General features: G+C 39.5%; 2 protein-coding genes across 2 annotated transcripts in view; both read right to left on the bottom strand.

Moving 5' to 3' along the window:
* tbx15 (T-box transcription factor 15) overlaps positions 1–13,111 on the bottom strand; it is a 57,033-nt gene extending 43,922 nt beyond the window's left edge. Inside the window, exons 1-2 of the mRNA XM_014974093.2 lie at positions 10,611–13,111; positions 907–1,114 (exon numbers count right to left, since the gene is read on the bottom strand). Coding sequence (XP_014829579.1) covers positions 907–1,114; positions 10,611–10,797 — 395 coding nt within the window. The 5' untranslated portion in view covers positions 10,798–13,111. The remainder of the gene's footprint in view (positions 1–906; positions 1,115–10,610) is intronic.
* Positions 13,112–19,258: 6,147 nt separating this feature from the next.
* wars2 (tryptophanyl tRNA synthetase 2, mitochondrial) overlaps positions 19,259–22,609 on the bottom strand; it is a 32,292-nt gene continuing 28,941 nt past the window's right edge. The window contains exon 6 of the mRNA XM_014974094.2: positions 19,259–21,327. Coding sequence (XP_014829580.2) covers positions 20,879–21,327 — 449 coding nt within the window. The 3' untranslated portion in view covers positions 19,259–20,878. The remainder of the gene's footprint in view (positions 21,328–22,609) is intronic.

The following is a 22,609-nucleotide window of genomic DNA, read 5'->3' as shown; positions in this document are numbered from 1 at the left end:
AGACCAAAATAAAGAGAAAAACTCAGCAAAATAAAACTCATACAGGAAAAAAAAAGAAGGAAAGGATGAAAGTAAAAAAAAGAACAATCCATCAAACAGAACAAAGGAGTCAATCTTTTTTTAAGTGACGGTCTTGTGTGGTTTATATTTAGACTTTAGCTCCTTTATTTTCTTATATTCTGTTTGGTCCTTGCGTGTGTAGACTTCAAAGACTTTACCCAAAATAAGTAAAAGTATGAATATAAATCACAACAAATGCTCCAAACTCCTGATTGAAACCTTAAACACACTGTGTGGATGGATGGATGACGAAGGTCTATAGAGGTACAGGCCTTGTACCATATAAATGAAAACTCATCCTTTAACACACTTTATTCCTGCTAACATTAAAAAATGACTAAATCAAAGGAAGTCACTCAGCTTCTTTGTTATCTTCCTAGAAGTGAGTCTAGGAAGATAACTGGTACATATACCTATGCCTGAATCGATAAATCAATTAATCAAATAATAAATTAAAACGAGCTCAATAATTTCCATTTGAATGATTTGTCGTTTTTCTCTTTTCTCTCTTTCTACCAGGAACTTGATGACGAAAGTCTTCACTCTGGTGTTTTGGTCTCAACTGGGTCATTTTATTTAGAGAGAATACATAATTAATTTTATTTGTTATTTCTGCTGTTTTCTTTATTTATTTTTGAATATTTAAGATGTCTTCCAGTTGCACTGCTAAATGTTAATTAGAATTTAAACTCTATTGATCTTTGGGAATGTGCTGTTGCACTATTATGCAGTAAAAAAATAAATAAAGTACCATTTATCTCAGTAAGTTCTGGGGCAGTTTATCGTGGAGGAGCCTAGCAAACAGCCCTGTCTGTCCCTCAGTCAGCAGCTGAGCCCACCGCCTACCTGCCGGCCTTGGTGATGATCATCTCCGTGCCGATGTCGTGGAAACGCTTCCAGAGGTCGGCGCACTGCAGCTCCACCTGGATCTCCTCCATGGAGGCCGAGGGCGAGGCGTCGCAGGCGCCCGGGGCCAGGTCGGCGGGCGAGCCGAAGGAGCACGACGTCCTCTCGGCCAGACCCTCTCCATCCGAGCCGGGGCTCGCCTCTGAGTCTGGAAGGGGGCGAAAAGCGGAGGGGGGAGGAAGTGATGAGGAAGGCGACTCTGGATTAACCGAATTTAATAAAATAAAATAAAATAAAAAAGTGTGTTTTTCTTTTCTTTTTTTTTTCGTAGAGGAAAGTTGGCTCGTGCGAGCGCGCGCTGCAGCGTCCCTCCAGTGAGTCTTCATCACCGGACCCCCCGCCGGGCTTGGCTTGCCGTCTCGTGGAGACAGAAGCGGGATAAAAGCTGCGGGAAGCTTCTGCAGAGCTACGAAGAAAAATGGTTGCGCTCTCTTTTTTTATTGTTTTTTCTTTTTCTGGCCAGGCAAACGATGAGAAAGGTTTGGGATATGAAACTTCCCATAAAGTGATTATTGACAGAAAAGATGAATTCACAAAAATAATCAAAAGGTTAAATCGGATTTTTTTTTTTTTTTAAAAAAAGCTTGTTTTATTTTAGAGACAAACCCACACTGCAAAAACACAAAATATTGCATTTTTATTTTAGCTTCTAGTGCAAATATCCTAATACACTTGAAATAATAAGACAAAACATACTTGAAAAGCAACTTTTCATCAAAATACAGGAGCTTGTTTTAATCCCTAAATATGAACTTAAAAGCACTAAAGTAGTAGTTCCACTGTCAAATTATTTCATGTATAACATGGGAAAATGTTCTGTTATGGGTTAAATAATCTACTTGTACTTTTGTATCAATATTAAGGAATTATTTACTGAAAACAAGCTCCTCTTACTTGGAAGCTTGTTTTAAGTCAATAACTTCTTACTATTCACGAAAAAGCATTAGTTCCATTTGCAGATTATTTCACATGGAAAAAATGCTTAGTTATATATGAAACAATCTACCAGCGGGACTTTTCGTTATATATTTAGGAATTATTGACTTAAACAAGCTCCTATATCTTGCTGAAAAGCTACTTATAATTTAGTTTTGTCTTATTTCAAGTGTACTAAGATATTTGCACTAGAAACTAGAATAAAAAGACTTGGTAAGTTGTGTTTTTTTGCAGTGCACAGGAGAATGTTCAGCCCAGTTTGTGATCAAAGTCATCAACTACACTGTAATAAAAACAACACATTCAGAGAAAATTCAAAATTTTTAACACTATTGCTAAATTATATCATTAAATATCTTCCTGTAACAAGACTCACTTTATTAGACAGCAGAAGTTCATTGCATCTGGTTAGAATAGACTGAAAAAGCATGATATTTCAATAATGGTTCATGTCTCAGTTGAAACCAGGTCTTCATTTGTGTTTCTTTTTATTGTGGATGACAATCCAAAAACGTTTCTAAAGGAAATATTGAAGTTGCTGGTCATGGTTGTGCTGCTGTGGGAAACCCAGCAGATGTGTCTGTTGTTACAGAGGGAAACTTCTCACTATTCACACTTGTGAACGGCTGAATCTCATAACCGCATCCTTCATTTGTATGTTTTTCATTTTCATGCATTTACTCTCAGAGATGGAGCTAATTAAAAGTCGGGAATTCCTCGTGCAGATGAGCGGTCGCATGTTAACGGCAGCGGGCCGAACACACGACCTTGAGGTCACCCAGTGCTGAATTACGTCTTGCTTTTAGGATTAGTTAATCTCTAAACTCCGAGAGTTAGCAAAGTTCATATCATTCTAGTTTTGAACGAGAAAATAACGTGAGCTTTATGCTTGGAAATAGAAAAAAAAACAATTAAATTACAAGTTTTATAAAAAAAAATAAAAAAATTTGAATTAGACGACAAATGTATTAATCTTGGCAAACATTAAGTGTTTAGAACTGTTTACTCTCACCATAAATCCACGCTCAAATATTATATATCCCAAAATACACCCACGCCTGCCACCGCCACAGAGTAAAACGTCTGTGTGCGCTTATTTAGATTTGAAAATAACATGAGGGGGGGTTGCATCCCAGAATGCCTCGTGATTTTTCCAGCTGGGGCATCAAAACCTTTCCGTACGCACGATATCCTCACTTGACCACCGCGCGCTTCATCTCATTTCACTTTTTCGGAGAAAATCTTTTACAACAACCTCGCTCGCAACCCCAGCGCCACCCAGGAAAAAAAGAAAGAGAGAGAGAGAGAGAAAAAAGGCAGAAAAATGCAATAATGTATTATTTATTGCTGGTCCTGACACACCGAGGTTGGCTTGGCAGTGCGGGAGGAAGGAGGAGGGTGTGAGGGGGGGGGGCTAGCACAAATACGCTTATGCAAATGCAAGAAGAGAAAGAGAGAGAGAGAGACTGGACAGCGTCCCGGGCGAAACCGCCGCAGCGCAGCCAAGCCTGCTGGAAAGGAGAGAAGGAAGGAAGAAATGGGGGAGATGAAGATGAGGGAGAGAAAGACAAGAAGGCGAGGAGTGGCGAGGGGCGTAATGAGCCCTGAGAGACAGTGGGGGCGGAGGAGGGGGGAGTCTTTCCATCATCCTTCCAGTGTCACTGCAGCCTGGGAGGACTGTCGCACATGATTAGTGTCCGCTTCGCTCCTTTAACTGTTCACACTCAGGCAGATAGACACTCAGCCGCCCCCCCTCACACTTTGTAAATACATTCTGCCCGGGTAAAAGACGACGACGAGCCCGGTGGCTCCGATTCCCACCGGGCCCCAGCGCCGACCGCACGGATGAGCTCATTACGACACGCTCGTCCAGCAAACGGTCGAAAGATTTTTTTTTTCTTTTTTTAAACGTAGCAACACCGTAGACAGTAAGCGCAAACACACAAAATCGTACAGTGATTTTGGTCTAGTGTAAATATCTTAGTACACTTGAAATAAGATTAAACTGACTCAAAAGTAACTTTTTAGCAAGATATAGGAGATTGTTTTAAGGCAATAATTCCTTAATATTGATGAAGGAGAACTGGTTTTACTGGCAGATTATTTCACTCACAATAAAACATTTTTCCACATGTTTTAAGTGAAATAATCTGCCTTTGGTACTAGTACTTTTTTAATCAATATTAAGGAATTATTGACTTAAAACTAGCTGAAAAGTTACGTTTTTTCCCCATATTAACATTTTATTTCCAGGTAACACATTAAATAAATTTGTTTATTTGGGTTAAATTGATTTATTCTAGTACGGCTAACAGACTGGCATAACATTTTTTTAAATTTGTTTTCAGCTAACAAAATACAATATGTAGAACCTGTTGAAAAGTGAAAAACATTTTAAGTCAATATAACATTTAGAGATGGGAAAACTGTGATTTTTAAACTGAACCTCATTCATTAAATCCTGAAAGAAAAATTGAAACTGTGATATTTAAAACTCCAAAGAGCTAAAAACAATAAAGGATCATTAGGATACAATAAACAGTTTTGGTTCAGCTGACATGTGGGACCTTAAACTGATCAGATACAGTAACATATTCCAACAGCTTGACTTGAAAAATGACATTTTAGAATTTAAATCTTCAGGGGGAAAAAAAAATACATATCACAAACAAGAGACTTAAAATAATAAATCTTAGAGCGCTAAAGTAGACCTACACTGTATTTTCGTTGTTGTTTTAACTGTAAAGCGACTGTGTTCACGGCAGTTCCTCAGGGTTGGAACAATGGGCTGGTGTCCCTGGAGATTTCATGTGAGTGAAACTGGCATATTGCGTAGAGTGCAACCTGTTTATAGCGTGGTGCTGCAGGCTTCCAGTGTATTCTTGTGAAATCTACAAATAGAACCGTGACATGAGTTAATCATTTATATATGTCGCATTTAACGGTCCTATTGAAAGGCCTGTCGCAATAAGCGATAAATCAATTAATCGCATGATAAATTGGAACAAGCTCGTTAATTTCCATTTGCGTGATTTATTATTTTTCTTTTCTCTCTTTCTACCAAAAACTAGACGTCAAAAGTTTGATCTCAACTAGTCCCTCTTTTTTTTTCTTTTAAGGGCAATTTTTTTTTTTTTTTGCAGAGACTCCATAATTTGTTTTCTTTGCAGTTTCTGTTGTTTTGTTTATTTATGTTGGATATCTAGAATGTCTTCCAGTTCCAGTGTTTAAATATTCATTAGGATTTGATGTGTACGGATCTTTGAGAATGCCTTCTTGCATTATTTTGCCACTATTAATGGATCACTTTAAAATGTTCTCAAAACATCAATATTATCGTTTATCGCGATACCTTCTGGGACGATTTATCACCCATAAAATGTGTTATCGTGACAGGTTTAGCTGTCAGTACTGCCTGGCTGCACTTTACTTTAACTGTAATTTTACTTTACAGCTAAAATACCAGAGCTACTGGGTAAACTGTGTGTCACTGTCTTACAGTTTCGACGATAAACAATGCACAGTTTGGTTTAAGTTCTGCCTCCTTTTATTTTAAAACTTTAAATAAGTTAGATTGTTGGAAAAATTTTGGTTTGAAAAAAAAAGTGCATTTGTGGTTAAAAGAAAAAGAGGCTTCAGGGGAATCAGCTGCACTGCAGAGACTGAATAAAGGGATAATAATGACAATAATAATCCACCAAACTCATGTAGCGCTATTTAGGACGCTCAAAGACGCTGAAAGATAGAGAGCAGCAGGTAAAGAAGTCTGGATGTCTTGTCATCAGGCTGGAGGACCCGTCCTCTGACACACAGCAGCCACACACACACGCACACGCACGCACGCACACACACACACACACACACACACACACACACACACACACACACACACACACACACACACACACACACACACACACGTCAGCACGGCTGCAGATCTGACCTGAAATCAGCTCATTTTCACTTCTCTATCACTCAGCGTCCAGTTTTCAGCTTAGCTTTCATTTTGCTTTCTGAAAAGATGCTTTTTATTAACGAGGGGGAATTTGCCGTTCGTTTCTCTCTGTCACACACACACGCGCGCACACACACACCCACACGCATTACCTCACACACTCTGATCGTCCTGTGCTTGACCCAGCGTGAACCAGCTCCGTGCCTCACGTCATTCTGACCTCCGACTTCACATTTAGACACATTGGTATCAGTTGGAGCCGCGCTGAACGCTGGACAGCTTAATGTGTCGTTTAGCAAGAAATAGGAGCTCGTTTTAAGTCAGTAATTCCTCAATGTTCATGAAACAGTTCTAGTTTCATTTGCAGATTACTTCACGTACAACATGGGAAAAATGTTTAATTATAAATGAAGCAATCTACCAGTGGAACTACTGCTTTTTGAGTTATATATTAAGGAATTATTGACTTAAACCAAGCTGCTATATCTTACTGAAAAGTTGCTTATGAGTTAGTTTTGTCTTATTTCAAGTGCATTAAGATATTTGCACTAGAAACCAGACCAAAAATACTTGGTAAGATTTTTTTACTTTTATTTTGGCACTTGCTTTTCTGAAATAACCACAGTTTCATTGTTGCTATAGTTTCAAAAGTAACGCGTTAACAATTGAACATTTTTAACCTTCACAAAGACACTGAAGGTCAGGCTGAGTCAGCTTCATCAAACCTGACAGCTTTACGGACACATTCAGCAAAAATGTCACTTTGTGTAGAAGGAAGGCAACCGGGTTGACGACTACTCAGCAACATTTCACCTAATGACATATGTTTATGTGTAACATGATTTCTGCAAACTCTTCCCTGAAACAGTGAAAGCAAACGGACCATAAATGTGAAGAACAAAGCAGGTCTGATGTGAACGTGAAAGACGTGCCGCCGTCTAACTCAGGGTTATGATTAAATCTTAGATGCTGGAATTCATTTTGCAGCCTCTTCATTAAGCCCACACATTTCCATCCAAACATTTTGAATATTTACACATGCACATCCCGTCATGTTTGCAGTTTTAGTCACAAGTTAAAAACGAGTTCATCATTCATGTTCAGAAATCAATGAAGCCGTCTTCAGGTTCCAGTTTATTCTCTTTGGCGTTTCTGCGTGATTTACGAACGCGGCTTGTGGCTCTTATGATGTTTTTTGTTTTTTTTTGGCTAATTTTTTAGGATAATTATCTGAATGTAAAGGCGTCTGGTTCAGCTGAACACATATGAAATACAGACACGTATGGAGGCTGAACCATACACTTATGATGGCCTCGCTGTAACTGAGGCCTATATTTAGGTCGGCTTCTCAGTGGGAAGCAGCATCAACTGTCAGGCTGCCTGAGCAAACATTTTATTTACCGTCCAGATAATTAAATATGTCTTATTTGAATTCATTACATATGAGAAAACAATTCAAATATATGAAGTTGTGAACATTTCCTCTCCTTTCTTAAACTGTTTTTGACCCCCGCTGACCCTCACTCGTAAATAACACATCATAAACCAAAAATGTTTTAATATAAATTGCTTAATTTTACAGCACAGTGACTTTCCTGACTGATTCAAGACTTTAAAGTTTCAGGTTATAATAATAATAATAATAATAATAATAATAATAATAATAATAATAATAATAATAATAATAATAATAATAATTTTGGATGTTCTAGTGACTGGAAGAAAAAAATATTTTACGCTGGATTTGGAGATAGAAACATTTATATATATTTTTGTTTAAGGATAAGCTCATAGTGAATATTATTAAGGATCTGGAAGATGAACAGATCAGCTGTGATGTGTTGTCTTCTGTTAAATAATGTGAGGTCTGGTTTTAGACAGGCTCTGTTAGATCAGCTCAAAGTTAACACAATTATTTTGCTATATAATCGTCTCACCCAACTGTTGGAGAGTGTGTGAGTGTGTGTGTGTTTTTAAGAACTGTTTCTGTGCGTAAAAGCTGAGCCTCTCTAAGAAGTGGAGCTGGGGTTTATAACAGATGTAGTTTCACTTGTTAATTGCCGCTTTAACGGATCCATATTAGAGCCGTGTGGAAGTAGGAACTTTGTGAGGTCTCACAAAACCAGCTTTTCCTTTTTTTTTTTTTTTTTTTGTGTGTGTGTGTGTGTATGTGTGTGTGTGCTAACGGGCCTGTAGAGCTCCACCGGTCAGCCTGTTTAAAAAAAAAAACTGCTGCAGACTCAGTCCTGCTCTCTGTCTTCTCAGGCTAATAAACGTGTTATACAACCGGCCGGCTTCCAGCCTTAAAGCCTGCTGGAGCTGAGTAAAGAGAGAGAGAAGAAGAAGAAGAAAAATCAAATCACCCCGCTAAGGATTCCTCTAAACCACATAATGTGACCACAGAGACTCGCTGTTCTTGGTCACCGCCGCCTGATGCTCCACAGCGGAGGGCTTTAGGTCCGGAGCGGGAACCTGCCAGGAGCCCCGGCGGCTAATGAGAGGAGGGGGCTCTGGGTGGAGGAACGGGGGTGGGGGGAGGAATTACTCCAGATAAAAAATATAGTGCTTCTTATTCAGCCCTAAGTTGACTGGGATGACCACCGAGAGTTAAAAAAAAAAAAGAAAAGAAAAGTTTTAAGTTCGATTTTTGTTTGTTTGTTTACCATCTTTGCCCCTTTTAGGGCTCACAAAAAAGCAGCGCTGCTTCTAATTAGCGCTCCCTCATTCAAACCGCAGCGCAGACAGCTCAGTGCTTCAACAACAACACAAACAACGCGCTTCCTGTAAGGGTTCAGGGACACAACTCCATTCTTTTCCATGTTTCTTTCTTCTTTTGCTTTTCTCTTTTTACTGGAGCGAAGAGGCGCGCGACGTAAAAAAGAGCGTTGAGTTCCGTCTCCCGAGTCCCACACCGAACCGAACCGAACTCATCACGATGAAATCAACATAGCATTAAAGTGAAATACCTGTTTGCTATTATTATTATTATTATTATTATGTATCTAAATTTCCAAATACACAACCTGTGCTTTTAAACCGTGTATATATGAAGGGTCTAAGTGTGGCGGCCGGCTTACTGTACCGCATAAGCCCGTACACTTTCAGTCAGGAGTATGGAGGACACGCCTGAACCTTAATCTGAGAAGTTCGGGGTTGAAAATCTGTGAGCGGAGGCCTGACGCTGGCGCGCGCGTTAGAGCCGGGCGCACGCGAGGCAGCGGGAGGATTTCACGAGGCAAATTAAGCGGCTGCTATTTGCAACACTGGCTACGGCGCAGTCCCACATGTGGAAAATACATGAAACGGGCGAGATGAAAATTAAAAATAATATTAAAAAAAATAAGTATGAATGAAGCCGTTCACACACTGCGGAGACAAACTGAATAATAATAATAATAATAATAATAATAATAATAATAATAATAATAATAATAATAATAATAATAATAATAATAATAAAAATAATAATATGTATTTTGGGGGGAAGAAAGGTAATTTTTTAGTTAATACTTTTGGATATAAATTACGTCAAAAGACACGCAAATTAATTCGTCAATCATTTATTTGCTTACTCAGCACTAACTTTGTTCAATTCCAACTAAAAAGACAGAAAACACACAAAAAAATCTGAACTGTGACGAATGAGTGAATTCATACTGAAATTATAAACTTTTTAAAGACGTATCAACCTCTCCGAGCTAAGACGCGTAGTTTGAGTCTAATGAGTGTAAAGTGCCGTTGCTTAGCTTAAGTCTCCACAAGTTTCTCAACTACGAGTGTTAGAAGAGGTTTTTTTTTTTTGACCTAACGAGAATATTATCTGACTTAATGTCAAAGTTAATATACTTGATTAAAAATTCAGATAAATGTAGTGGATACTATTTATTGCATTCCCCCCCAAAAAAATGTAGTTTTATGCCGAGTACAGTGTGGTTGTAGAAATAGAATACGAAATATGAAATTATTAATAAATAATATGGTTGCTCTTTTATTTTTTGTCAAATTTAAGCTGTAAAACTGTTAACAGTCTTTTTGTTTATTTTTTTTCCACTCCATTTTACCTGCATGTATGTTAACACAAACAAGGAAGGAACACACATTTCATTGCGCTTTGCGCCCTTGTCTGCGCTCTAAGCGGCCTCCTGCCTGACCTGTTCTGCGCGGGGTCAATTGATTATTTTTGCGCACCTGTCCTCTCGGCATCAGGATGTTTCAATCTGTGGAGTCTGCTCCTGTTTCACAGCGAAACGCGATAGATGAGAATCACGGGCGGTTTACGGCCTAAGTAACCCAAAGGTCGACTGGGTTTTTACGCACCAAAGTATTCAAGACACACACCGTGACTGCGTGCGTCCCTGGACGCTTCAAAGGTGCAAACCGACTCTTTTTTTATCATTATTAATTTAAATCAACGCTTTCTGTGTCATATAGCTGTGTGAGGATAAAGCAGGGCCTGCACGCATTCCTTTTTAAATGAACTGCAACAGTTGTGTTTCTCTGCCCTGTTTTTTGCTGGAACGCAGCCGCAGAGGAGCAGATGCATTTCTCGGAGTTAGACTGCGGAGCATATGCGCTCTGAGTCAGAAGCCTGGGGTCCATTAGCCTGGAGCCACGACGCAGAGAGACCTGTCGGGGACTTTTAGCGGTGTTTGGTGCTTTTTGTTTTTAAAGGAAATTTAAAATATATATATATATGTGTGTGTTTGTGTCTGTCTGTGTTTGTGTGTGTGTGTGTGTGTGTGCGCGCACTGACCCGGGTCCATATCCAGACAGTGCGCCGGATCCTCTCCGTCCGTGGCGAGGCTCTCCATCGACAACTCCAGCTCCTTCTCCTCCCAGCCCCGGAGCTTCCTCTTCTTGTTCGAGCCGATCAGGGCTTCCACGGAAAACGCGTGGGCTCTAGAGCTCAGAGCTGCGGCCGATCGCCTCCTCTCACTCATTTCTCTCAAATCCACCCGAAAGTTGGGCAGGAGGAGGAGGAGAACGCGGCGAAAATTCACAACAACAAGAAAACCCCGCCACCCCCCGAGCCCCCCCGACCCCCTCACTCCGTCCGTCCAAAAGCAGCGAGGCAAAACACTGAAGAAGACGAAGAAAGAGAAGAAGAGGAGGAGGAGGAAGAAGCTGCACACGTCAGTGTTTACAGCAGGGCGCAAACTCACCAAGTGTCCAAAGTAATCCCAGTAAACTTTGACTAGAAAACGGAGAGGGTTTTTTTTTAGCGTTTGAATGCGGACGCGGCCATCGCTGACTGCGCGCGGACTGATAGTTCGGATGCGGCCAGCGGCTTTTTGCGCGCCTTGCTCTCTGTCCTGCTTTTTCTCTTTGTGCCCCACTAACTTCTCTCTGATTGATACTCACTTCTGGTGGATTTTTTTTCTTCAGGCGCACACACAGAGAGAGAGAGAGAGAGAGAGAGAGAGAGAGAGAGAGAGAGAGAGAGAGAGAGAGAGAGAGAGAGAGAGAGAGAGAGAGATATGTGGGGAGTGGGGTGCGGGGGAGGGGCGGTCTCCTTCAACTCTCTGTCAAAAAAAAAAAAAAAAAGAAAAGAAAAAGCACCCAGCCTCCAATGAGGAGTCAGACCGGAAAGCCAGACGGACGGTTCTGTCCAATGGCGGCGCGGCGGAGACGTGAAGTCTGGAAAACACTGAAGGACGGCTTGAACTGATGAAACAGGCACGTTGGAGCTCATACAGCGGAGGGGAATTAAAATTTATTCTGCAATGACCTCATCCGATAATAAAATGTTGCCCTTTTTATTATTATAATGCATTTCTAAGTTCCCCAGCATCACTGCTTTTTATTAAAGATCCCGCGGCTTCTCCTCTGAGTGTCCAAAATTGGGGTTGATTATTATTATTATTATTATTTTACTTTTTCTGGGTGAGGGGTTGTGAGGGGTTGGGGTATGTAGTTGCTCCTGCGCGTCTGATCCGCTCCAACACCTACATTACCGCCTCGACTCACGATTTAAACTAAAACTTTTAACATTTCGCTGATTTTCACTTTATATTTTCTAACCTGCGTCTCTGTCCGTCCGCAGGCAGGTCGCTGCTTAAAGGGAAAATGAACCCACCCCTCCCCTCCACCACCTCTAAAACCCCCCTTGCATTCTGGATTTGGATCAGTCACAAATTTTCTTCAACCAATATCTTCAATAAAAAAAAAGAAGAAAAAAAAATTTCATTTTCATCAGTGCGTTTCGTTAGGGCCAGCTAAGGGTTATTGTAGATGGCGATGGCTGCAGGGATTTAGTAGTAATAATAATAATAATAATAATAATAATAATAATAATAATAATAATAATGCTATATCCCTTTATTAATTATTTAGTTTATTGGTTAACAACATAAATATGCTAAAAAAAAATAAAATAAGAAGCGGACTTCCTTAGAGAATGAAAAATACTATAAAGCGGGAATTAGCTTTGACAAAATGTTAGAGCAGAGGAGCAGTCATTAATTAACACCTGCGCGATAACGATAAAACAATACTAAAGTCAGTAAATAAAATCAGCGCCATGTTCGACACGGATACTTCTGTGTTGAGAAGTTTTCTGCTGTTATGTGATTTTATTTTACTTTTTTTTTTCTTTTTCCAATTATATTTTGCAAACCTGTAGCTTCGGGCTTTGGTCTGAAGGGAATCAGAACCTTTGTTCTGCTCGGGCTCACAGGCCGGACCGTGGACGACACTGCTCACGTGCTTGCTGGCGCGCGCCTCCGCCTCAAACACATCAAACGCACAAGTTTAATGACGACTTCCTCTGATGTAGGGCGGCGGAAGTATCAGGGCAGGGAAAGTGGCGCGTGCTACTGCGGACACAGATGAATAATAATAATAACAGTAGTAATAGTAATGATTGACAGACAGACAGACAGACAGACAGATAGATCTTTTTTTCTGTTAGGATGTTATGTAAATCAGATTTGTTTCTCTGATTTAAATAATTTAAATTATAATTCCTAACTTCTGATGATGTTTTTCTTTTTTTCTTTTTTTTTTTTTTTTTGGTCTAAAACTTGTCACGTTTGGGTCCACGCGCTCTTCCCACGCTTCGCTCCCTCTTCCGGTCGGCAGATCGTTGAGACTTTGCGCACAGGCCCCTATAGCTGCATATCTGCACTGATTGATTACGCACAACGGGCCGTTAACTGGTTATTTAATTTACAAGGAAGCGCCTGACCCGGTGGGACGGACGGAGTCTGAAGCTGAAGCTGGCAGACACACACACACAGCCCCCCCCCCCCCCCCACACACACACACACACGCACACACACAGCAGCAGCACTCGGACTGTTTCTGCCCGCACCGCCTGAGGCCGCAGACTGCGCCTCAGCGCCAAAGTCACCGTGGAGAGCAACAGCGGGGGCGACAGGTTCAATCTGCCCCCATTCATTTCTCACCCAGGCAGAAATGAAAATGCAGCAAAATGAATTTATTGGTAAAGAACAGTTGCAGGCTTTCGTACCTGAAGCTTTCTACTTATGTATTACAATGTGAAATTCAAAATAAAGTCAAGCCAGTTGCACAAATTGAATTTGAGTTTCTTTAAATAAAAAAAAAATCTGAATGCAGAAGAGGAAAATAATAAACTTCGTATTTTAACTTTTGATTGATTGTATGATGAAAGAATTTTGTTGGCAAGGAAACCGGAGAGCCTCATTCATACATGAAAAATCCACAGAGAAATTTCGGAAAAGACGCAGAGGAGCTAAAAATAGAGGCAATAATGGGATGAAGGAAAACCTCCACAAAACAGTCCGCAGCTAAAAACTGCATAACAAAGTTTATAGAGTCATCCTAAACAAATACTAGTACGCCTATTTTTAAACAAAAAAAAATGTATTAACACCAGATGATTTCTAAAAGATGTTCGGCACTAAATAATCTTTAAGTAAATTATTATTTTTTTAATACTGCTGGACAAATAGTGCGCCTTTTCTCTCCGCTCCTCAGGTAAAAGGCAAAGAAGATTTATGCGCTAAAATTCCTGTTGGAGACGATTTAATATGGCAACAGCTGCATAAAATATAAGGCATATAAGGTCGTCTTCAGAGTTATTTCACTGCTCCAGTGCAGATGTACCAAATTTCCCGATCAAAAGTGGTGCAAACATCTAAGACGTGACCTGTGACATGCGCCATCCGTCATTTAATCATCTACTGTACGTCAAGTTTTCATTTACTTTTAAAAATTATTGATGTAAAAGTTAAAACTACAAAAAAAAAAAAAAAAAAAAAAAGTTGTGGGGCCTTCTAACGCAAGACCAGATGTATTGAGATTTAGATACAAACATTTATCGGTTTCTATCTACAAATAAAACCGCAAAAAAAAAGCAGTGTTTAAAAAGGATTATAAATATGGAGGTATAATTTGTGATCAAATATTTGTGTAACTGTAAAACTGAAATAACAGAATAAAAACCCTTTTGTTTTGTAATTTATCTGTCACGAATACAAAATAACAGTGACACCTCTTCAAATTCTTAAGTACAAGCACACGAATTGTATTGTTTGAGTGACATATATATAAAATCTCACATGCACAGTTTTGCCACAAATGATCCAAAACAAATGACGCAAAATAAATCCACATACTTGTAAACTAAACAACATGTATATTTTTGTCACTCAGACACTGGTACATCTTTACAAATTCATCACTGCAAGGACACAGACTCCACTCCACAAGCCGCAAAATATAAAATTCCTACTCTACTATATTTTGCTCCATTCAGTCCAGCACGTTTGGAGCAAAGTTCGCACACTTGTATTAACATCGTCACACACGTTTTTTCCTTTACACGGACACGAGTCAGTGAATGCAACGGCACCAAGCCGCTCGTGTGAGTCACAAATATCACCTTCTTTGTCCTCGCGCTCCTTCTTTTTTTCTTTGCTCCATTAGTTATGCCTAAAGTGGAGCAAAACTATTACTTGTGGGTAATTTGTACGCCCGTACAGCAGGAGGCGCTGCCGGAATCAGTATTAACAAACAGGAAATACCCTGACGGGTATTTATCTCCGTACGAAGAAGCAAGAAAAACCTCTGATTCCCTTTGACGGATCAAATGGACCTGTCCCATCAATTAATGGAGTTCAGAAATAAGTCTGGTTGTTGTTTATACTTGGGGTCTCAGGCAATGGAGGAAACAACTGCTCTTCAAAACCAGTGGGCTAGTTTCACTCCATGTCGCTAGTAGCTAGCTAGCTATGTTAACGGCTCACTAACGTTAGCTTAGCTTTCCTAAACGTTGCTCCCGCTTTCTGGCCTGAATTTCTGGACATGTTCGTCCTTTTTTTTCCCAAACTTGCGTCAAAAGCGACACCAGTGTCAATTATATTAAAATTTCTACAGATGTTTGTGAAGAAATAAAATGTAAATGCATGCGAGTTCAACTTCACAGGTAAATTGCTTTTGCACCAAATATACCGCCATAAAAAGGCTCAGAAAATTGAATTCTCAGGGAACTTCGGCTCCAAATGGTTAAAGTGCTAAAGAAGAACAGAAGTGTGTTATTCAAATGCTAAACCCATCCATCCCCATGTCAAGTGTAGGGTTTTTTTTGGAGCACATTGACAAAAAAAGAGAAGCCAATAAATTCAAGTCTGGACTTTCCTCCCATTAATATCTTGTAGCCCAGCATGGCTTCATGTGTAAACCGAAAGCAAACACGTTTGCATCCTAAATAACCTTACCGTGACGCATTAATGGCGCAGCGACTCTCGACGTGAGTAAAAAAAGAAGGAAAAGGGGCATCATTTTCAAGCTGCATTCGAGTTTCCTTTCTGCTCACAGCAGGAGTTCCTCCTAAAACCAACAGCAGTAAAAGGTCTCCCTTATTATTAATTTTTATTTCGCAGCACTGTATATGTTTCCGTGCAATGTTAATTTAAACGGCAAATTTATTATACCAATATTTTTTAAAAGTGTAAACTGCGTAAAACGACTCAGCCTGTCTGAATTTATCTACTGTTTTTATATATATATATATATATATATATATATATATATATATATATACATATATATATATATATATATATACATATATATATATATATATATATATATATATATATATATATATATATATATATACTTATATATATATATATATATATATATCTGATGGGTTTTCAAATACGTGGATGGAAAAAAAAACGTGGATGGAAAAAAAACGTATAAAATGTGGTATAACTCATGACCAAGATTTTTGGACTACATAGATGAGTGTATTCAAGAAGAAATCGCAGCAGGAGGACGTGGACTGTAAAGGAGGGAATGGGAAAATGAAGGGATGATAAGTGGGAGGAGGAACCAGAGGGAGTGTAATCTAAATTAATCTGCTACAAAATGAGGAATTTATCTTTTAAGATTTGGAGTTCAAAGGGAGAAGAAAGAGGGGGGTGAAGCAATAGTGGAACTAAAAGATGAAGATGGTGATGTGGAAGTAACAATAATAAAAAACTAAAGGACACAATGAAAAGAAAATATATTTTTATATATTTTATTATGTACAAAGTTGGCTCTTTGTTGCACACATTTTCAAACACAGCCTGTCATATTAAATTAGAGGTAACTGGACACGTGTCTGTGAATGAGCAGCTCACATTTGGACTCGGCATGTTTTATTTAAAATACACTTTTCGTGTCCTGATTAATTCAACGTGTATTTTTCATCCTGTTCAACATTAAAGACATTTACCTCTCTCGCTCGCTCGCTCTCTCTCTATATATATCACTTTATGTCTATAAACTTTAGATCCCATTATTTTTACACTGGACTGTTGATGAGGTTTTTCTGTAACCATGACAAACTGTAGCAATTCTGTTTTCTCATGAGTTTTAGGTTTGGATTGGTAGAGGTGGACACAGCACATGCTTTGCAGTACCTATGTGACGTAAAAAGCCTTTAAGTAAAGACATATTATTGCAGAAATGTCATATTAAAAGAAATATAACCTATGTGAGTATCTTTCATTTACATTTTTACAAATACATTATTTGGGTCATTTCTGCTTATAAAAATGTAATGAATACTTTAGTATTTTACACTTTAAATTGATAATCCTAGATGTCTATGTTAACTTCACTTGTTAGAAAAAAATGCTATAAATATCAAATATCACTTAAAGGAAATTTCACATCGTAATTTAACGCCTTGAAATTGGGCCTCTGTCTCTTTAAGAAGCTCCTGCTCTTTATGAAACTCCGCCTTCAGGAAGTCACCACAACATGGCTCCTCTATTAACCCTTTAACAACATTTCACCATTGTTCCATTGAGAAGTAGCTCCTATAATGAGCTCAGCAGATGCTCAGCTCCACCAGGTGTTTGCTAATTGCTGCTGGCTAGTCTGAAGGAGCTGAGTGGGGTGGCTACAGGGGAGGGCTGCTCTGTTAGGTGGAAGCTTGGAAACTGCAGCTTCAAGGAGGATCTTCATCCTTGAAGGCGGGGCTAAGTCCACCTAGATGTTTTGCACAGCTGAATGGTTGCCATGGAGATTGAAGGATTTCTCAAACATGCATGAAAGAATCAGGGTAACACTCCAGGTCTGCTGTTGATGAGGGAATAACATTATAACACGATTTAAAGCTCAAAAACAGCCAATTTTACACAATATTGTGCCTTTAAATAGGAAAGACAAAAGAACAAGCAATTTTTGGTAAGCATAGAAGACAGAGCAGTAATTTAAATGACAAAAAAAAGAATAAAGTTGATGATCAATGTTGGACAAGGACTCATTTATCTGGCCTTAATGGTTACGCCAACTGGAACTGGAAGTTCACGAAAATGTACAACTACTTCAGAACTTGAACTCTGCAATTTGGTCAGAACAGAGAGTGTCTGTCATACAAACACATGGTGAAATTCCAGGAAAAACACTTTTAATCACTATAAAGTACGGTAAAGGTTCTATGATGCTGTGCGTGTCTGTCCAACAAAGACCAACTCGAACCTTGTTCATGAAATCATGAGTTCTGTGAAATAAATACTTAGAAATCTGGTGGCTTCCGTCTGTAAACGGGGAAATCCAGTCGGATATTGACCCAAAAAGGCCAAAACAACAGAAATGCTTCATCAGCGATGAAGCTTTAAACTTAGCCTTATTAAATGGCTCCAGCCATTAGACCTAAACCCTGTTTTAAAAAAATAAAACACTGTGGAGCATGCTCCAGCCTTGTAAAACCTTACAGGAGAAGAATATGTGCTGTTGTGTTGCCAAATGGAGGCTGAACAAAGTACAAACAGCGGAGATCCAACTAACTGTGAAACCTTGATTTAGTGGAAAGCTAAAAGAGAGATACAAACCTTGTTAAAAATGAGAACGTTTCCTCATTTTAAGGCGAGATATAAGACTCGTTATAACAAGATTTATACCTCATTAAAACCGAAATATGTTCCCGGTTAAACGAGAGAGATCGTAACAGTAAAACGGCAACACCTCGCGGGATGTCTGAATGTCTTCTAGAGGAACAGAGTGAGAACACGGAGAGTCAGAGGGAGTCCCTGTATGCCTATGAAGTCGAAATCCGTCAGGAATGCAGTTTTATATCTCGCTATAACGAGATCCCGCTCCTGAATTTATTTCCCCGGCTCTGGCAGCTTCCAAACTTAAGCACTTTTGTAGAAAACAAATCAATTATTTAACTTTGGACTTTTTCATTTTCTTTCTTTTCTTTTCTTTTTTTTGCTCCACAAAATTAGTCGAACTAATGGCTGGGCTTTTCTAAACTGTTCAGAGTGAGATCACACAACTGGAATGAAAAATTCATTTGCATGAAGGCTTTTTTTTGGGTAAAGGGTGCCAATCTGCACACAGAGTTCATTACCGTGGAGTTAGCCAAACACATCCGCTCGTTTCAGGCAGACACGGCAACAACATGGCAACAACACGGCAACAACACACACAGCAGAGCGTCAACGTCCAGACGCAAAGATGAGCAACCAAAGCATCAAACGTCATAAAGCAGATCCTGACTCCAGTAATCTTTGGTTTAAAAAAAATAAAATAAAATGAAGAAGAGAAAGGGAACAATCAAACTCTTTAAAGGAGATTATGTCACCACATGTATACTCTTCAGCTTTGAAAATAAAAAAAAGGGAAAACATTAAGCATCTTAAAGGAGATTCTGTAATTTTAAATGTAAACTTTAGTTTTGGAAAAATAACAAAAATATTAAATAAATTAAAAAAAGAAACAAGAAAGGAAAGCATTAAGTACTGTAAAGTAGATTATGTCACCACAAATATAACATTCAGTTTTGAAGTAAAAAAAATAACAATAAAAAAGGAGAGCATTAAACACCCTAAAGTAGATCCTGACACCATAATGAAATCTTCAGTTTTAGATAAAAAAAATTAAAAAAATAAAAGAAAGGGAAACATCAAATACTTTAAAGTAGATTCTGTCACCATAACTTTAATCTTCAGTGTTGAAAAAAATAATAATAAAAAAGAAAACCACCAAACACCTTAAAACTATGTACATTCTGTCACCTTAAATATAATCTTCTGTTTTAGAAAAATAATAATAAATTTAATTAAAATGAAGTAAAGCAGTAAGCATCTTATTACAGTTTGCTTCAAACTATAATACTCAGTTTTGAAGCAATAAAAAAACAAGTAAAGCATAAAGCACCATAAAGTAGATTCTGTCACAATAAGTTTTGTCTGATCTTCAGGTTTTGGAAAAAGGAAAGCATCAGAAACACTAAAGTAGATTATGTTGCCATAAGTAATCTTCAGTTTTCTAACATATAAAAAATTTACAGTTAAAATAAAAAGACAGAATTAAAGTAGATTATGTCACCATGACTGTAGTCTTGATTTCTGAAACAAAAAGAAAAGTAGAAAAAAAAAACAAAAGGAAAAAAGCAAAGCTATCTTCAGTTTTTGTTTTTAGGTCCAGCTTCTTCTGGAACAAAAAAAAAAAAGAGAGAAACCAGAAACAACATAATCCTCCCGACTGTGTTCGTCTGCTCAAGTGAAACCGATGCTGCTCGGTTTCTTTTGAACAATTCACAATAAAACCTGAAGACTCTCTAAGAGAGGCGAAATTTTATTGTTCAGTTTGCAGAAGATTTGAATGTTTTGGCAGCTCATGAAATATGACAAAAATAAAAAAACACACAGTTGGGAACATGAAAAACAGCCTGTATTGTATCATATTGTATTGTATTGTGTTGTATCATATCGTATTGTATCGTATTGTATTGTATTGTATTGTGTTGTATCATATCGTATTGTATCGTATTGTATTGTATTGTATCGTATTGTATTGTATTGAGGACTGGGAGCTAAATAAATGAGTCCAGTGTTTGATGTGACGAACTCTGATCCATAGCCAAGAACAACATCTCAGCAGGAGAACAATCACTGCAACATGTCTTCTCATTAAAAAAGTCCACTTATTAAAGCTGCAGTATGTAACTTTTATAAAAGAAAATATATTTCTACATATAGAAACTGTCACCATGTTGTGACAGTTTGGTGTGAGACAATCTGAAAAAAAAAAAAAAAACAAGCACCTCTGCCTTCTTCCAGCGCTAACAAGAAACAACCAATCAGAGGCAGGAGGCGGATCTTAGCGCTGACAATCACCCTCCGTGTCCAATCATCCTTCCTCCTCCTCCTTCTTCCTGATAGCACGGCCTAACTAGCTTGTGAATGCTAAGCTAGTTAGAACGCCTGCCGATTGATGGCAGATAAACAGTTTTCCTGTAATGGCCAGCCGTTTGTCCGCCGTTAGCACGTTTAGCAGTGCTGATTGACAGCGCTAAGGCCCGCCTCCTGGCTCTGATTGGCTGTTTTTGGTGCATTTCTTCAGTTGGCAGCAGTAGCTAAGGGCGATCAGGAGATCGATCTTTTTACAGATTATCCATCTCATAACGTCACGACATGGTGACAGTTTTAACCAATATGTCAAACACATTAGTTTTTTTTTAAACTAACATCCTGCATCTTTGACCGCAGCAGCTTAACTAACCGTGTCCTCCCCAGCGTGAGTCGCCTTTCAGCTGAAGCCCACTCTGTGTCGGACCTCGTCCAGCATGGGTGCGGCCAGCTCCCGGGCCCTGCGGCTCCCCAGGGCCAGCAGCGCCTCCAGGTGCGCCGGGTCCGCCTTCAGCCTCTGGATCTCCTCCCTGATGGGCGCCAGCCTCTGGATCACCGCCTCGCTCACCAGCCCCTTGTAGGCCCCCGTGTCCAGCCCCTTGGCTGCCGACACCGCCTCCTCCACGCTGAGTCTGGCCACGGCGGCATGGATGATCACCAGGTTGGACACGCCGGGGCGCGCCTGCGGGTCGAAGGTGACCTCGGAGGTGAAGTCCGTGACGGCGCGGCGGATCTTCAGGGCGATGTCGTCCGGCGAATCGGTGATGGAGATGGTGGCCATCGGCTGCGAGTCGGACTTTGACATTTTGGAGGAGGGGTCGCGGAGGGACTTGACCTTTCGCGTCGAACCTGTGGAGGAAAACAAAATAACAGTGTGAACAAAGTGAAACAACCGACGGCTCAATGAGACGCAAACACTTTAGTCTTTAAATACGGGAAGGTTTCAGAATGAGTTTTATCACGATATTTTGCTATATTATTGTGATAATAAATATGACAAGAACTATTTATTACATCTTTATTACATAATTGGGTGTCACAGCAATTATGGCCCCACAAACACAAATGGGCCTCTTGAAAATCATTCCTATTTGTTGTTCCATTTCTCAAACATGCATGAAAGAATCAATGCAACACTCCAGGCATGTTTACGATGAGGGAATTACTTTATAGCTTGATGTAAAGCTCAAAAATGTAGATTTTACATAATACTGACCTTTTGACTACACAAAAAAAAGGATTTCACAAAAAATCAATATTGAGCCTTTTAGCAACAAAGACACATTTAAGAAACATATTTACACAAATTTTCATCCGGCTATCTCTGATTATTTTCACAACTTTTTCCACTGAGTGTTTTTATGTTTTTTTTTAAGCAGCTTCGCTGCAGATGAAACCAGCCCCTCACAGAGACGGTGAAAAGACGCAGCAACGCCGTCCCAATATGGCCGTCTGGCGTGGGCGTGTTGATGCAGACGTGTCCTGATGTAAGGCAGACGCATCCCGGCGTGAAGTGATGAGCAGACGACGGAGCCGGGGTTTCCTTTCCTTTGTCATCCATCAACAGGCGTCCCTGCCGTCATCTTGCCCGCTCCATATGTCCACATGTGTCCTGTTTATCACGCCGGAGACGTCTTCATCTCCAGCGGATTAAAAGGCCTTTGAGGCTTTGGTTTGATTTCAAAGGGAAAGTCTTAACTTGTTTGCCGATGCAGAACGAGGACGAGATCCACCAGTGATTTAAAAAGTATTCACAGCCCTTCACCGTTTGTGTTTCAAGACGATACGACAACAAACGGCAGAGTCATTTATGTGATGAATCAACACAACGGAGAGCACGGCTGGAAAGCAGACAGCTTCCTTTTCTTTTCTTTAATAAAAACAAGTCTGAGCACCGTGATGCACATTTAGCTGCAGCCCCCTTTACTCTGTTGTCTCCAAATAATTGATTCAACACCAGCAGAACACAGACAAAGATTTGCGGACACCTGTAATGGAAACGTGGCTGGAAGTCTGTTAGAGAACAAACAGAATCATGAAGAGCGAAGCACAGGAGAGGGGGGAAACCGAGGAGTGTTCGTTTCCAGAGCAACGCCCCAATCTTTGATCAGATCACAGATCAATCGATCGT

The sequence above is a fragment of the Poecilia mexicana genome, unplaced genomic scaffold, assembly GCF_051168715.1.
Source record: "Poecilia mexicana isolate PSO_F unplaced genomic scaffold, ASM5116871v1 scaffold_2, whole genome shotgun sequence".
NCBI lineage: Eukaryota > Metazoa > Chordata > Actinopteri > Cyprinodontiformes > Poeciliidae > Poecilia > Poecilia mexicana.
This window is presented reverse-complemented; position numbering and strand designations above follow the sequence as displayed.